The sequence below is a fragment of the Thunnus albacares genome, chromosome 13 (assembly GCF_914725855.1).
Source record: "Thunnus albacares chromosome 13, fThuAlb1.1, whole genome shotgun sequence".
NCBI lineage: Eukaryota > Metazoa > Chordata > Actinopteri > Scombriformes > Scombridae > Thunnus > Thunnus albacares.
Window position 1 is genome coordinate 136,025 of NC_058118.1, and position 18,079 is coordinate 154,103.

At 36.6% G+C, this 18,079-nt stretch overlaps 1 protein-coding gene across 1 annotated transcript in view; it reads right to left on the minus strand.

The window, feature by feature from the left end:
* Window positions 1-18,079, minus strand: part of sim2 (SIM bHLH transcription factor 2) — a 94,844-nt gene that overhangs the window by 36,293 nt on the left and 40,472 nt on the right. The window contains exons 2-5 of the mRNA XM_044371110.1: window positions 13,024-13,103; window positions 10,368-10,457; window positions 9,613-9,721; window positions 2,050-2,135 (exon numbers count right to left, since the gene is read on the minus strand). Of these exons, the coding sequence (XP_044227045.1) occupies window positions 2,050-2,135; window positions 9,613-9,721; window positions 10,368-10,457; window positions 13,024-13,103 (365 nt within the window). The remainder of the gene's footprint in view (window positions 1-2,049; window positions 2,136-9,612; window positions 9,722-10,367; window positions 10,458-13,023; window positions 13,104-18,079) is intronic.

The following is an 18,079-nucleotide window of genomic DNA, read 5'->3' on the forward strand; positions in this document are numbered from 1 at the left end:
TGGTTGTTTGAGAATTACCACTGAGCATGTGGTAAAACCTGATAAAAGTCTGAAAAATCTGATAAAAGTAAAAGTCCTTGGCTAACAAACAAATTGATAAGGAGGAGGAGAGGGACTACAGAAGGGCTCAGTGTAAATGACGTAAAACCCAGCTTCTGGAGCATCTTGATGTTTACAAAAATCTATTAATTATAACTCAGAAATTAGAAAAGCAAGGCAAGCATATTTTAAAAATCTAAAAAACAATAATACACACAATCCAACGGTTCTCTTTTCTACTATAGATTAACTTTTAAATAACTCCAGAACTTCAATTACAGGTGATTTTATTTCTACCGATAAGTATGAGGATTTTGCAGCCTCCTTTGTCAACAAAGTAATGACCATTTGGGCAAATATTCCTGTCATCACGCATGCCCTCCCTATCCTGCCTCCCTCTCAATCCACTACTCTCTTAACAAATTTTGCACCAGTTAGTGCTGATGAGTCTTAGCTGTTCCACTCCTTTCCTTGATCCCATTCCCACCTCCTTTTTTAAAAGCATTTTTAATTGTTTATTTAAGGATATTTTAAGTTTACAATCTGGTATTTTTCCTAGCTCACTTAAATCCTCAATTGTTAAACGTCTAAAAAAGCTCACTCTAGATCCATTTATTATTTATAACTACAAACCAATTGATAACCTCCCGTTCCTAAGCAAAATTATTGAAAAAGTCTTCTACAAGCAGTTAATCGACCACCTGGCAACCAATAAAATACAGGATCTCTACTAATACGGTTTTCACCCCATCCATAGTACAGAAACAGCCTTGGTCAAAGTTATTAATGACTTAAGAATAAACAATGTCAATAGTAGAGTTTCTACTTTAGTATTATTGGATCTAAGTGCTGCATTTGATACTATCAATCATGATATTTTAATGGAGAGGCTTGAGAGGTGGATTGGCCTATCTAGGTCAGCACTGGACTGGTTTTTATTTCCTTTGTGTGGTAAAATCACTAAAATCGTGTCAAAGGACATGATTTGGCATGATTTTAGTGTTGGTCTTGGGAATTTTAGTTCAAAAACTTTTTTTATCTCATGTGGTGTTCCCCAGGGCCCATTACTGTTTAGTTTGTACTTGTTGCCTCTGGGCCATCTTATCAAGGAATACAATGTGTGATACTATAATTATGCTAAAGACACAAAAATATATATTTCCTAGCCCCTGATAACCTGAGCCTGATTGACACTCTAAAATAATGTATCAAGGATATTGATAACTGGATGTCTAGTAATTTTTTACTGTTAAACAGTGACAAGATGGAAATCCTGGTTATTGGGGCAAAGGCTAACAGACAGGAAATCTCTTTTAAATGGTCACAACTGTCTGTGGAAAGTGTCACACAGGTCAAAAACCTTGGTGTCATCCTGGACATTGACCTTACTTTCCAGAACCACATTAGCAGTATAATTAAAACCGGATTTTATCATTTAAGAAATATCACGGAGGTAAGGAGCTTTTTATCAGTAATCTGGTTTGCCAGATTACTAGCAAATCAGTAATCTGGTTAAATAATAAGTCTGGTTAAATAATATCTGGTTAAATAATAAGTAGGACTAGCAAACCAGATTACTGGTTTGCTAGTTTATTTCACTCCCTCATCTGTGCTAGTCTCTCGTTGAAATGCAAGAGCTGTCTACATCAAACTGAGACATGTACTTTCTTTATCCTTTCTGTTGTTGTTACACTGCTGTGGGCTGGGAGGAACAGCATTTTGCTTTTTTGTGTATGCAGATACACAAGAAAATGACAATAAACTAAATCTTGAATCATGAATCTTGAATCTTGAATTGTATTTTATCTTGCGCACTATCCACATAGTTTTTCTGGCTGCAACTTCTGTGGTAGCTCTCACTCTGTGAAGCAGAGCCACCTGGAATTACCTGTTGTAATTACCTGTTTATTCTATCATTTAATGAAGTTAAGTCACTTCCAGACTCCTAGTTTACCATAAATGAAATAATCATGTGTGTGTTGGAGTAACTGATCCAGTGGCTTTACCTACCTTATATCCTCCACATGTCAGTCCTGCATTTCGTTTAGCAAGAACACACTTCATCCTCAAGAAGAAGGAGCGCTCTATTTCATAATCTGTCACACAAACACAAATTATGGAGGCATTACACACTCTACAGAGATATTTTGCTCATGTTATATAGTAACCCTAACACTATTTTTACAAAACAATATGCCAGTGATGTGGTCACCAATAACACATCTTACTCTTAACATTATTCTCCTATTATTGAGCCTATTTGTTTTTACAGACCAGTATATTCTAATGTGCACCTTACCTAGCAGCTGTAACCTGTAGTAAGAGCAACCAACAGAGACACCTGGATTACATTGCTCACCTTGTTGCCACCACAACCCTAACCCAAATTAGTAGATTTAATATTTCACTCTTTAGCATTTCTCATTACACGGTATGTTGATGGGGATACAGCCCTAATCCTTTTTTAAAGCTATTGTGATGATCGGAAAAAATATCATGACCCAGACACATTCACATTTATATTTACATTTGGCTATTTGGCTTTTATTTTGGATGTTTTTGTCCAAAATTAGGTACAATCAGGAAACAGGTAAATAAGCTGTAAAAAGCACTGTCACTGATAAAGGCCACCCACTCTGGTTATTAATCCAAGAATATTATTTGTAAAGTTCAATGTACAAGTACTCCAGAAATTCACAAGAGTAAATTAAAAAAGAAAGGTCAAAATCAAAGCAGCATATACCTAGATATCCTGACTTTTAGTCCCTAGTAAGGAGTGTTTTCTTTAGAACCTCCTTTAGACCTTCTTTACACATCTTTCTTTTGAACTCCATGCCTCCAGTTTGTAACACAGGTTCTCTGTTATCAATTTGTAGTTTGAGATATTTAGATAGTCGACAATCTAATCACAAAGACCCATCATCTAAAAAAAACTTTTATAAGGAATAACTTGCAATTACTTGCAACCCTCAACTGCAATCAGCTGGCACTGTAATGTTTAGCTACATGGTTCTACAGAAGTGAGCAAAGGCTCACACTGTAATTCTAGCATAACATTTCCACAGCATCAACTACGTCAGTGCAACAACAGAGTCATGTCATGTTGCGCTGAGCTTTCTAAAAGAAATTTTTAAAAGAAATTTGCAGCTTTATTTCACGAGGCACTCTCTTCGGGCCCAAACACACTAAAAGTGATAACTGATGTGCATCATTTGATGCTCTTATGCTGCACTGCAAGTATCAGATTTTACCACCACAGAACCAACACAGATTTTTCATTCTGTTCTTTGTATTAACCTGCATCAGTTGGATGTGATGAATGAATGGAAAAGAGAAATGCAGAGGAGGAGAATTAAACTGAAACTAAGAGCCAGTAAATCATCTGTTGACTGTTTGATGGTCATTTATTTGTGCTGTAAAACGTGACTGCCATGAAATAATAAGAATATAACGTTTTATTTCTCTCATTCAGGCCTTGTTCTCAGTACTGCTCGCTCTCCTTGCTCAACCACCGCCGTGCTGTTTCTCTCTCTCTCACTCTCTGGTGCTCAGCTGGCTTGTGCTATTTCTTTCTTTTCGGCTGCACAGAAAACAGCTTTGGCCGCTGGGCCCTCATTTGATGCTCCAAACACAACGACAAGATTGGAGTTGAGGCGTCAAGACAATTTGACTTACCTCATAACACTTTTGGTGCGTGTTCAGCCATTAAAACCAATAGACCTCAAAATGCTCAAGATGCTTTTAGTGCATTTGGGCCTCATATTTTCTTTCTATGTTTATTATCTTCACTCTTTATTTATAATTATTATTTCACATTTTTTTGGAGTCTATCTACTTCTGTACAAACTTCGTTTAATGTCAAAATGTACATCTCCTTAAGGAGATGTATGCTATTACTTTTCTTAATTTGAACATGATTCAGTGATTTTATATAATATTAAAAGTATTAAAATTGATAACGGAAAGTCTATGATATGACTGTTTTAAATTTGATATCTAAAAAATAAAGGTGCTTAAGTATTCATATTTTATGGACAGCTGCCCCATGTGGATATGCTTAACACATGGTACCTATAGTGTCACCCTGTGGTCAGTTATTGTATATTTTACATTTTTGGCTAATAACTCAGGAACCGTGAGGTGAGGAAAAACAATTTTTGCATAATTTGTTCCTTCTGGATTTTTTGGTGAACACACTTTTTGCTTCTGTTGGCACATATTTCAAACAACAATGCTTATGTGTTTTTTTTTTTGGTATCACTTACCGTTTGTCTGTAATTGGTTACCAAACTCTTGAAGGTGTGGCCTGATGCACTTAACAGGCCATAACTCTTCAATGCTAAATTGCATTGACACCAAATTTGGTTGGAGTACTGTCCGACTGCCAAACTGCACATGTGTATAAAATTTCATACAGTTCTACCCACAGGGAGCACTACTGTAATATTATAACTTGATATTTCTACAATACTATTCTCTTTAATGAAATGAAACTTGGTACACAAGTTCTCCATGAGAATGTGCACGCCATATTGACATACAGGTAACCCATGTGGAACTGCCTAACATCAATACATGGTACCAATAGGGCCACCATGTGGTCAGTTATTACATGTTTTATGTTTTGGCTAATAACTCATGAACAGTAAGTCCTAACCAAAAAATATTTAGACAAGATGTTCCTTGGATGATGCTGATTAGAGTGATTCAGGCCACGCCCATTTACGCCTTAAAAAACAAACAAACTATTTTTGAATTTTTTGATGAACACATGTTTTGCTCCTGTTGGCACATATTTCATCTAATCTTCACCAAACTAGGTGCATACCATATTTAGAGGGGAAAAAAACTCCTAAAAACTAATTAATTTGTTTTTGTCTGTAATATCTGTAATTGGTTAGCAAAATTTTGAAGGTGTGGCCTAATGCACTTAATCTGCAATAACTCCTCAATACTGAATTGGATTGCAACCCAATTTGGGAATGTTGTACACAAGGTGACATTACAGAAGTGTGTAACATTTCATAAAAATCTACCCAAAGGGGGCGCTAAAGTAACTTTATAATATCATATTTTTACAGTTCTGTTGTCTTCAATGAAATTAAACTTGGTATTAAACTTGTGGCCATTAGTGAAACACCATCATACTACTTATTAAGTTAAATATCTCTTAAATTCAACATTCCATGGTGACCATATTCAGCAAAATTGTACAGACAGGGATGCTGAACAAGTGTGTGGTATTTGATATAATTTCACCTGTAGGTGGCGCCACAAAATTTTGAATAATTGCTGCTAAAGCAGAAATATGCAGTGACAGTAGCAATAACAGCAGTGGCAGCAGCCGGCAGTGGCAGCAGCCAGCGGTGGCAGCAGCCAGCGGTGGCAGCGGCTGCATCTGGCAGTTCACAGCTCCCACATGCAATTTCTTTGGAAATTGCAGAATTCTCTAGTTATTGTGTGATTGCTGGAAGCAATCACACATTGTTCTTCTCAGTCTTTATTCTTATTCCATCTTCCGTACGTTTTTTGCCGCGTTTCAACTGCTGCATACTTTGTGCTATAAAAACCATTCAACTGTCAATCTGTGCAACTCATTCAGCAGATGTGTGCTTGTATTTTTCTGAAATGTAGCATGCTTCAGTGATTTTATATAATTTTTTAAAACATTAAAATTTATAATGGCAGTCTATGGGACGAACGGTCCAACTGAGTTGGAACCTTGGTCACTTTGACACTCAACTGCTCAGAAGTCCCTCATCTCACAGACGCCATTCAAACTGTAAAATGTTCACAAAACTTTGAACTTTCAAAGTTATCAGATTGTTTAGTGATATCTTTTGTAGTTTTTCAGCAATTTAAGCCCAAAGTCAGGGGTTTTGAGGACTTTTTTAGGTCTCACCAGTGTGTCATGTGATCAAGCACAGTGGAGAGCACAGGTAATTTTAGACCAGAAATGTTTTTCTAAACTGCTGTCACTCCCACAATTTTAACTCATCAAGCACATATCTTGTCTCAGTATGTTGCCACAAGCCTCCTCTCTCTCAAAATATAAGTACATTTCACTAGTTTTTGAGATCTGAACCTTAATTGATAGAGAGTCCCTGTCATGTTCTCATTGACTGCAATACAGTCTGCAGGATGTATGTCTTCTCTCACTGCAGTTTCTTAAACTTACAGATTCTCTCTTCCTTCAAACACGTTTTACACATATCATTCATTCTCATGTTAAACTAGTCTTGCTTTCACTAATGATGTACAAATCTCTCGGCTTCAAACCAGGTTTGAGACAAATACATTTTCCTCATTAAAATGGAGATTTTTTCCTGTCATTACTGGGAATGTCTGTTGGCTCAGTGGTTTAGAACACTGCTTTCATAATGAGCTATCCCTTAGATGACAAGGATGTGTGTTCAAAACCTGCTCACTGTAGTGTTACTCATAATATTGCTGTCATGTACAAAGTTGCTTTCCATCTCTATCATCTACCATAAGTCAATTCCTCTTTAGCTTACATTAACATTATTACCTAAAATGTGGATTGCTATATCTTTTCCACTACTACAGGCCCAGTGTGAGTAGTCCATTGGTTTAAGCTCATCTCACTCCTCATCTTCTTTTAGATCCAAAGGTGTGAGTTCGAGCCCCGCTTAGGGCAGAGCTAAGTAGAGTTGAAGGATGAAGGAGTCCAGGTGATGTCAATCTGCTTAATGAGCTGAGCTGAACTACTTTTTTGTCAATTTCATGCAATTGACAGACTAAATAGGTGAATCTGGTGTGGTATTGCTGTCTGATATGTTAGCTCAGTGCATTGTATGTTTGTCTTACAGACATGAGGATGCAGGTTCAATTCCACTCATTGCAGATTTTAATCTTGCTAGATTTTTCAATAGTTTTCAGCTTCCAGTTATGCAATCTAAAATCGCTTTCAGCAATCACATGCAATTTCTACAGAAATTGCATTTTCTAGTTATTATTATATACTATTTTGCCGTTTTTCGTCGTCTCACTAGTCCTACATGATTTGTCGTATCATCTTCGTTTCAATGTCAAATTGTACATCCCCATGAGGAGATGTATGCTATTACTTTTCTCATCCCTAACATATTCCAGTTATTTTATATAATTTTGTAAAGCATTAAAATTTACAATGGAAAGTCAATGCTTGAAATGCTTGAAAGCTCATATCTCAAAAACTAAAGGTGCTGAAGTGTTCAAACTTGATTGACTGGTGGCCCATGTGGAAATGCTTAACATATTTTAAAATAGGACCAACAGCACCACCATGTGGTCAGTTATTACGTGTTTTATGTTTTGTCTTATAGCTCATGAACTGTGAGGCCGATCCAAACAATTTTTGCATAGTATTCCTTGGATGGTACCAAGTAGACTAACGCAGTTTTTTGCTTCTTTTGACACATTTTTCATCCAATATTAGCCAAATTCAGTACATATTTATTTAGATGATCCCGGGCAGGGCTTATATGTTCATTTTTTTGTATCACTTACCGTTTGTCTGTAAGTGGTTACCAAACTTTTGAAGGTGTGGCCAAATGCATTTAACGAGCCATAACTCTTCAATGCTGATTCGGCTCCACACGAAATTTGAGAGTCTTGTACATATAATGACATTGCACCATATTGTAAAATTTGATACAGTTCTAACCAAAGGGGGCACTAATGTAATATTATAACATGATACATTATAACATTTCTACAGTTCTATTGTCTTCAGCGAAATGAAACTTGGTACACAAGTTCTCCATGTCAATGTGCACAACATAGTGAAACATGGTGCCAATAGCCCCACCTTGTGGCCATTAGTGAAACACCGTCATACTACTTATTAAGTTTAATATCTCTTAAATTCAACATTTCATGGTGACCAAATTCAGCAAAATTGTACAGATGGGGATGCTGAATAAGTCTGTGGTATTTGATACAATTTCACCTGCAGGTGGCACTACAAAGTTTTAAATGGCTTTTGCTGAAACAGAAATTTGCAGCAACAATAGCAATAACAGCAATGGCAGCAGCCGGCAGTGGCTGCGGCTGTGTCTGGCAGTTTGCAGCTCCCACATGCAATTTCTTTAGAAATTGCAGAATTTTCTAGTTATTGTTCTTCTTCTGTACATTTTTCAATTGCTAACTACTTCTGCATACTTTCAGCTACAGAAACCATTCAAATATAAAAATGTTCAACTCATTAGAGACATTTATGCTATTTCTTTTCTTCTTTCTGGCATATTCCAGTGATTTTTTTTATTTTATTTTTTGAAATACTTAAATTTATAATCAAACGTCTATTAGAGGAATGTTTTAAATTTGATATCTCAAAAACTAAAAGTGCTACTGTAATCATACTTTATGAACAGCTGCCCCATATGGAAATGCTTAAAATATTAAAAGATGGCACCTATAGTGCCACTATGTGGTCAGTTATTATGTGTTTTAAGTTATGGCTAATTACTCATGAACTGTGAGGCGTTGCAAAACTATATTTTGCAACACCTTTTGGCCATAAGTGAAATACCACCAGACTTCTTATTGACTGCCATATCTCTTAAATATAATATTCCATGGCAACCAAATTCAGCAAAGTTGTACATCTGGGAATGATGAACAGGTCTGTAGCATTTGATACAGTTTCACCTGTGGGTGGCACTACAAAATTTTAAAAAATTGTTGCTGGAGCAGCACCTTGCAGTGGCAGCAGCAGTAGCAACAGATGTCAGCTTGCAGCTTTACCATGCATTTTTTGAAAAAAATGCTAATATTCTAGTGTTAATTTTCTTACTTTGTGTTTTTATTTCCCTTTTTTAGAAACACTCACCCACACATGCAGACACACCTGTGTTATACACCCTGTCAAGCCACCTTTTCAGCAATAAAGGTTTTAAACTGAACTGTTGGACTAGTCATGATTTCACAAGTCACTTCAGTGGTGGGCTGTGATCTTCTGGAACCCATGTGTATGAGAGAAGCCACTGTCAGCCATTCTCTTTCTTTTAGTGTCATTTATGTCCATTATTGGGTACACCACATGCCTCTTTGCCAGTCTGGGAATGTGACTGGACTCAAACCACATGGCCATATATCCAGCCCATCTATATATTGACTGACAAATGTGCTCGCAGCAGATTTTCACAGTAAAAGCAGACCAGGAAAGGTAGAGAATGGACTATTCATTAGGGAGGGATTCTTGATCAATAATTTTACTATTTAATATTTGTGCATGAAGTGTTGTGGTTTATTGACAGTAGTTTAAAATTGATGAATGAATGGCAAATCACTGGAAAATAATTAGTGAATGAAAGTATTTCTGTTCAAGAGGACAAAGTGAGAGCAGCAGAGTGGTGACTATGACATGTTGTACTGCTGGAATTAATGCTGTGGAAATTAACATTATGTCGAATTAATCAAGACAACAGGTACACATATCATAGTTGAGTTTGCATTAACTGGGGAACATGGGAAATTAGCAACTGAAGCCTGCACTGTTGAGATAAATTGAGGCCTTGGCCACTATTTGAGAATAACACTTACTCGAGAGCCTGGAGAGTAGTAAAGTACCTGGAGAAAAGTGATGGTGTGGGTGCTGGTGGAGACCTAGCACTGCGGTCATCTCATCGTGGTCTGATGGGTGGATGTACTCAAAAATACTGTTTCCTGTTAGCTCCACCTGCAGCACACACATTTTCAGCTTGTGCTCATAAATGTGCTGAGATGTGATCAGCAACACCAGAATTAACCAACCAAAATTCAAGACAAAACACAGAGACCATGCAAAACCGAAAGACCTCTGATATACTGCAATTTATGTTTTTGTGAGTGCACATGAGAGACATGTTTTTCAAACAATATGTTTTTAAACAGTGGGTGGGTGCTGCATCCATGTAGTGTCTCACTTAGAGGGAAAATTCCTTTTATGTTAATGTATTTAAACACTTGGTGAACATGCTCAAATGTGTTATAATTATTCTTGCACAAAAAGTTTGAGCTTGTCTGGTTCAGTTTAAGTAATGGCTGTAGTTGCACCAATAATTACAGTAGGTCAAACTGAACTAGACATAGTCTGCAAGATCTAATGGACATTTACACTGGACAGTTTACTTGTAATATGTTACATTCTCTTAATATATTTTATTCCCCAGGGGTGGGAAAGGTGGGTAGGGTGGGATGGGTTTGATAATGGTATATTTGAAATGTTATGTTTGACTTATTTGACAGTTGTTCACAAAAAGTATTTGTGTTTTCAAATCATTGGTTTAGAAAGATTTAACTGACTCATATGAGAGAACTTGCTGAGGTTGAAAGGAGGGTCTTACCTGGGACAGTCCAAGGTGGACTGATGCTGTTTCAGAAATGTACATGATTTTGCCATCAGAGGCAACAACAAACACGAAGCCATCCAGAGTCTGAGGAAGCAGTAACAAAGTCTTTACTGTTAAACAAAAGTAATGTTGATGACTTTCAAATATTACAATGTTATGTGCTTATACATTGGCCCAGTACTGTATAGTACTGTATGTGAAGGTTTCCAGTCTCTCTTACAATTTTGTTCTTATTTTTTAAATTAAGCTAAGGGACTAGTGGTGCATAATCAGCAGCTCATTTGCATTTTCTCCCACTTTTTTTTTTTACTTTCTGTTACTAAATGCATCTCTGAGCGGTGCTTGCTCTTAACTCTTAACCATGGTGCTAACATGTTCTCACTCCCAACTCATTACATACCAAAGCTTGGTCAGGAACCCGTGGCGTCACTTTTTAACGCACAAGGTACCCCTTTAGTGTCATTTTTCAACATGCAGTATCAGGGCAGTCATTGTTAAAAAATAATTATATTTTATGGTGTGACAACGCTGTGGTTAGGGCCTGGTTAGGTTTAGGCACAAAAACCACTTGGTTTGGGAAAGATCATGGTTTGGGTTAAAATAAAAAATTAAATAAAAACGGCCAGGTGGTCTCAAACCGTGCTCTCTGCTGATTTCCAACTTTCCGCCAACAACGTTGCAAGCCATCCACCAACCCCTCCACCTCCTAATAAGAAAGTCAGCTTATATAGATGTCACGTGAAGTACGTCACTTCAGAAATGTTGATATAATACGTCTTGTTGAAATGTTAATATGCTACGTATTACACGTGTTGAAATGAAAATATTCAATGTATCTGTGATTTGCAGAAACGTACAATGCCAACATTTCATTCTGGTGACCAGGCTGAAATTTTTCACCTTATATAGACGTCATCAGTGTCATGGCGTCTATTTCAGATGTTGTGGGAGTTCAGCAGAAGTCTATCGGACTACCCTGCACATTGAAAAATGACGCAAAAGGGGTACCCAGTGCATTAAAAAGTGATGCCACAGGGTCCTGACCAAGTGAGAGTGAGAATGGGCTGACAGTGGAGTCTCCTCTCTCTGTTTTTGATGCATGGTGACATAAAAATACAGATAAAATTCATTTTAAACCTACAACTATATCTACTCTACCTTTTAAAAACGCATATTTTTCAGTGAAAATTGGTTAAAAAAAACAAAAACTTTTCTGTGACCTTTTTTCTTCATTTTAATAATACAAAACTATTACCAATATATTTTTAAAAAACATGCTAACATTATTTTTGACTGCAAAGAAGGATGATTAAATGTGATTTCATTTTTTCAAACAATCATTTGCAATTAAAATCCAGCGCATGTATGTCTTTCTTAATGGCCTCAGCAAAACATTTATTTTATAATATCCTATATATGCAATGTCTTCCATTATTTGTGACAAAGCTGCCTCCAAAGAAAGAAACAGTATCATTTCTTTAATCCAGGGCTTCAGCTCTTATCTAGCAGAGTTTTGACTGAACTAGGCCTTATATAACAGCTGAAATTTTTACATCCTCTCATGGCTTGTTTGAGCAAGAAGCAGGTCTATCTTGCTTGACATTATAATTACATGTTGAGTACTAAAAAGTGACAGTACTGGCAGTACCAGCTAATAGGGTAACAGAACTGTATTATTATTATTATTGTTATTGTTAATATTATCATCATCAGAAAAAGGAGAACATAGTTTTTATTGGGCTTAAATATAGTACTTCAAAAAGATGGACAGAAAACAGAAAACAGATAAAACATTACAGCAGGAAGAAAGACACTGAAAGGTGAACATAAGAGAACATTAAGATGGCTGAAAGCAGAAGGAGTAGCAAGAGCAGGGGAATGAAAAATAAAAAAGGTGTGTGGGAATTTAAGAGGGTTGAAACTGAAGAGCTGACAGAGGTAGTACCTGCAACCAGAAATGATTTTACTGGTGCTATGTAAAAATAATTTTAGTATTATCAGCAGTGTATGATAGTAATCATAGCAGTTGTAATTGAGCTGGTAATGATGATGGTGATGGTGGTATTTTATATATTTTTTATATTTTATAACAGTGGTACTGTTAGTGGTATTGGCATTAGTAAAAGTACTAGAATGAATAGGTTGCAGCTCATGATAGTGATATCAGTATTATGGGTAGCACTGGCAGTAATGAATGAAACAGTGGTAACAGTATTTTTGTAGGTGCAGTGAGTCAAGAGATATGAAAAAAATAAGTGAGAGCAGCAGGGATGTGCACACTTAGTGGCTGAAGTGGCTTGAGTAGCAGCCCCTATGCTCTCTTTGGCTAATGTGTCCGTCTGGACCAAATTAACAAATATTGTTAGAAATAGATTATATTGTAGAAAATTGGGGGACAAAATCCACAATCCTTGGTTATATGAGGCTTCAGCAATCTGAGTTAGTCAAAGAAAGTGGATATCTTCAAAGTTACAGTTATTTTTGTACAAAATTCCCTTTTTAGTCCATCTGTTATGCTAGGCTACATTCAAAACCAGCACTTCATATAATTTGGTATAGAGCAGCAGTTTCAAGCAGCACCAAAGCATAGTCATACCATAGAATAGTGTAGCGGAGTGCTAGAACATAGTTTGTTGTTTCCCATACTGACTTGTAAGAGGTGGGAACCCAGTTCTTTAGCCATGCTGTCCAAAGGCGTGAACCTTGACTGACCCCATCCATCACCCACACCTACAGAGAGAGACAGACACAGTATTACACAGCAAGACAGTCAGAGAGACAAATTGACACTCTATTTATCATGCAAGATAAAATAAACATAAAGACATACAGTCACAAGGCACCAAATATGCAAGTTAGACATTTGCTGATAAATGGCATTATTTCCAGGGGAGAGAGGTACTGCGCCCTCTTGAGCAGCTGCATGAGTCATATCCCATTCACTGCTATAATTTTCAACAAGGTGACCAAAGCTAAACTATATTAAACTTTGACCCCAAATGTGCTTGCCTAGAATTCTGTCACTGACAGGAGACAGAGGTTATGACAGCACCAGTTTACTGTAGAGACAAATAGAGGAAACATTTTAAAATTTCTGTGCATCTTTAAAGCTGCTATAATCGATATTTTTCATAATGACAATGTATCAAATGACAGTGAGTAATGTGTTGGGTGGCTCGTAGTGATGAACCTACGGAGAATTATCTCCTGACTTTGCAGCTCCCCTCGGCTTTTCAGAGCTTTATAGCAAGTTTCAGCTCATGGTTTAGCTGCAACTGTACTATTTTGGTTCACTCTCAGTGCTCTCATAGTGTTGGTTTAGGACACATCAGGGAAAAAGCTCTAAAAACCCATTGTATACTACCTACTCAGCACCAAACAGCAAACAGACACAGTTAGCGATTAGCTGATGAACAAAGAAAAAAAGGCAAAATACAGGTGTAACCTTAATTACTGCACACATTATATTTTTGGATTATATCAGTTGAAAGTTTACCAAAACGATTTATGTTGCTATTAAGCTTTACAGTGGAAATAATTTCACAATATTATTTTGGACGTTTGCAAAATTAAGTTAATTATTTTAAGATTACAGTTAAGATTTTTTCATCATCCTTTACAACACTTTAACTATTATTTTATTCATATGTTTATATGTGAAACATTTACAGTACTTATTCATGTCCCCTTTGCCTAAGGACAAAGTGATTTTAGTCCTACTTGTTATTGTTCACGGGGGACGCGTTTGTGTAATGGTAACAGAGTAACATCTGCTGATGAGTGAGAGGTCTGCTCTCAAGTCACATCAAGTCAAAATTTATTATAGCCCAATATCACAAAGTATGCCTCAAAGGGCTGTACATATAATAAAAACAGTAATGAGCAACATTAGCAAAATATATAAAAACATATAGATATGAGATAAATTACATATAGAACATTATAAACAGAATATTTGAAATATTCAAAAATGTTCAAAAGAAAAAAGTGAAGAGTGATACACAAAATGTACATGATTCATGAACATTCATATCTGGATACAGATGAAAACACATATACGGTAGATACAAAAATGTGTAACATACAGTACATATATGTAATCATGCACACATAGACTAAGTATAAGTTGGATAACTGTAGTTTAGTATTTAGGGCAGACTAAGTGAGGTTAAAGGCTGATGCGAACAGATATGTTTTGAGTGTGTCAAAATGAGTGAATGAGTCAACCGCGTTAGCCTCTCAACTTTAGGTAGGAAGACGATTCCAAAGAAGAAGGGCTTGGTAAGAGAAGGTCCTACCATCTATCTTTTTTTTTTTTTTGGAATAGTCAGGAGACCGGCATTTTGAGAATGTAGAGCCCTAGCAGGTATATGAGGAGTGACTAGAGGTGATGAGTTGGTGTAATGTTTTATAAGTTAAAATCTTGAAGTCAGATCTAGCATGTACAGGGGGCCACTGTAATGAAATAAGAACAGGGGTAATACCATCAAATTTTGGTTAATATCCTAGCAACAGTATTTTGTACAGATTGTAGTTTGCTAATAGTTGGTTTAGGTAAGCCAGAAAACGAGAAAAGTGTATTACAATAGTCAAGCCTAGATGAGACAGATGCATGAACAAGTGTTTCAGCATCAGCCATGGAAAGAATGGGACGAATCTTGGCAATATTTCATGAGTGGAAATATGCAGTCTTTGTAATAATGTTAATATGTTCTTCAAAGGAGAGATTAAGATCAAATAGGACACTGAGATACCTAATACAAGGGCTTTGTGCAATTGTGGAACCAGCTATGTTCAGAGTGAGCTCACAGAATTTTTTTCTGCTCTGCTTTGGACCAAGAATTATCATTTCAATTTTCTCAGCAATTGACAGACATCAGGCTTAATGGAGATGTAAAGCTGAGTATCATCTGCATAGAAATGATTCATCGATGATTGATTAATGTACCAAGGGACAACATATACATAGAGAAAAGTGCTGTGCTGTGGAATTTTCTAAAGCTGGATTGATGAGGTTCATACATACAGGTTATTGGTTGACAGGTGATCTATGAGTTGCTGCTGCTGAAAACTGCTTTTTCAAGGAGTTTTGCTGCTCCGCCACTCATAACAGAGATGCAGAAAATCTTGCTTCTTCGCTCTTGCTCCACAGGCTACTTGCCAGTAATGGCTAGTCTGCTATTGTTACTTCATGGCCTATTTTTGACATTACTTTTTTTAAAAACTGATTCAATTTGAGAGGCCCTACAATCTTGTTTTATACAAGGATATATGGCCACACTACTGTAAAAAGAATTCTTAAAATGAGAAACATACATTTACTTCAAGGACATACAAGTACAGGACTCCAAAATCACTACAGTCAACTCCTGCCTCACTTTTCTAAGGATCTGAGGATTATTACATATTATTATAATTAACACTATTGAGTCAGTGTGCTCATTAAATTTGTACTATATGGCATACTCGTATAATCACTATTAAATACACTAATGTTACAATATTTTAATGAAATATGCAAATGTAAATCAGAGCTGTCAGCAGAAGTGCCTTAAATATGACACATACAATCTGCTGTACTGTTCACCTAAAATCTCTGCACATTTTTAGTACAGTATAAAATGACTTGCCCTTCTCTGGGTTGAAGAAGCACATGGCCTGACCAAGTTGAAACTTGCCTCTTCAGGACTGTCATCTACCTTAAACAACAAACAAAAAAACATGATAGGGTTGTAAACATCATCATAGTAACATAATCACTATCTATATTGCAAATATCAGACCACTCAAACTTAATTTATCTGCATGCCATATCTCCATGTTATTTCACTATTACAATAACTTGTAGCCTAAATGGCACTGAACAAGAGAATTGCCACCTTGAGAGAGGGAGGTAGATGGTAGTCTCACAGAAAACTAGAGTAATGATGGTGAATCTACATTTTGAAATTAATAATTCCAACAAGTATTAGTAGTTAGAAAAATATGAAATTGTGAATAGCCCACATTTTCAAATATTTCAGAAATTCTTGACTCAAACATGTCAATATTGGCGTCATCGTCTCAACTATCCAGTGTGTATGTCAGAGCCCTTTTTTGAATGAGGGTAGTATCAAGATTCTGCATCACTTTGGCTGTTGCTGCCTGGGTGAGCCTCACATCCTTTGTCTAAGAAAATATGAGATAAAACACATAGCAAGCAAGTAATACGCAGATCAGAGAGCACATCTGTCACCAACAGTCATAAAATTAGGTTAAATTAATTAGGTGTTCCTCACTCGAAATTTGCCGCATCACACTTACAATTTTGATAATTTTTTATCTCAAAGGCCTGTAGATGACCCAGACCAAATTTGAAGTCGATCAGGTTGAAACTCTAGGAGGAGTTTGTTAAAATACAGCGCTTGGAAATGACAAAAATGGAACAAAAATTGCAAAGTAAATTCAAAATGGCTGACTTCCTGTTGGACTTAGGCTTCTGATGAAAACTCAAAAGCTTCAATATTTAGCATGATCAACGTCTTACAATTCAGCTGACCAAATTTTAGGAGGATCTGCTTAACCTGCAAGGAGTAGTTAGTAAAAGTATGGGGCCTATGACTTCCTGTTGTCAATATGTGGCGCTATTACTATGATTCAATATGGGCCTGTACATGTGTTCAGACTGGGACTCTTATCAAAGATCTGATGATGTGGACCTGAGTTACAACAGTTTGTTTTGCAATGGCAAAACATTGAAATTCGCTGTGTCACCATGGCAACAGCATTCAATGAAAACTCACAATCTTTACAATATAGCATTATCAAGGTCTTAAGGCTTTTCTGTCTGCCAAATTTGAAGTGGATCTGTTTAACCTGCTAGGCAGAGGTTGTAAAAGTACAGCACCTGTAACTTCCTGTTACCAGTAGGTGATGCTATTATTATGAGTCAATATTGACACATAGATGTGTTCAGATCGGGACCTTTATCAAGCATGACAAATTTAGATAATCACTAATCACTTTAGATGACATAGACCAAATTTGAAGTTGGTTGGATCAAATCTCTAGGAGTTCTTTAAAATACAATGGCTGCAAATGGCAAAAATTGCACAAAAATTGCAAAGTTAATTCATAGTGGCTGACTTCCTCTTGGACTTAGGGTATTGCTCCAACAGGCTTTTTTGTGCATCTGGACATTATACCAGTTCTGTTAATCTATGTCAAATTTAAAGGTGAGGGCCGTGATTTTGAAATATTGTAGGGGGCACTATTGAGCCATGTTGCCACGTCTCAGCCCATGGACCCATGCCATTTGTCAAGTCATGCCAGTTCTGATGGATGTGCAAATATTCATGAGTTTTCGAGCACCCCTACCCCTATTAAGTAATTAGGGAGCGCTATCTTTGATCCGGATATGTCCTTTAACTCCCACATAAATCAAATTTCAAGGACTGCCTTTTTTCACTTACGTAATATCACAAAAATCAGGCACATCCTGTCCCTAAAAGATGCAGAAAAACTAGTTCACGCATTTGTTACTTCTAGGCTGGATTATTGCAATTCCTTATTATCAGGCTGCCCTAACAAGTCTCTAAAGACTCTCCAGCTGGTCCAGAATGCAGCTGCACGTGTATTGACTAAAACTAGAAAAAGAGACCACATTTCTCCCATTTTAGCTTCACTACATTGGCTTCCTGTAAAATCTAGAATAGAATTTAAAATCC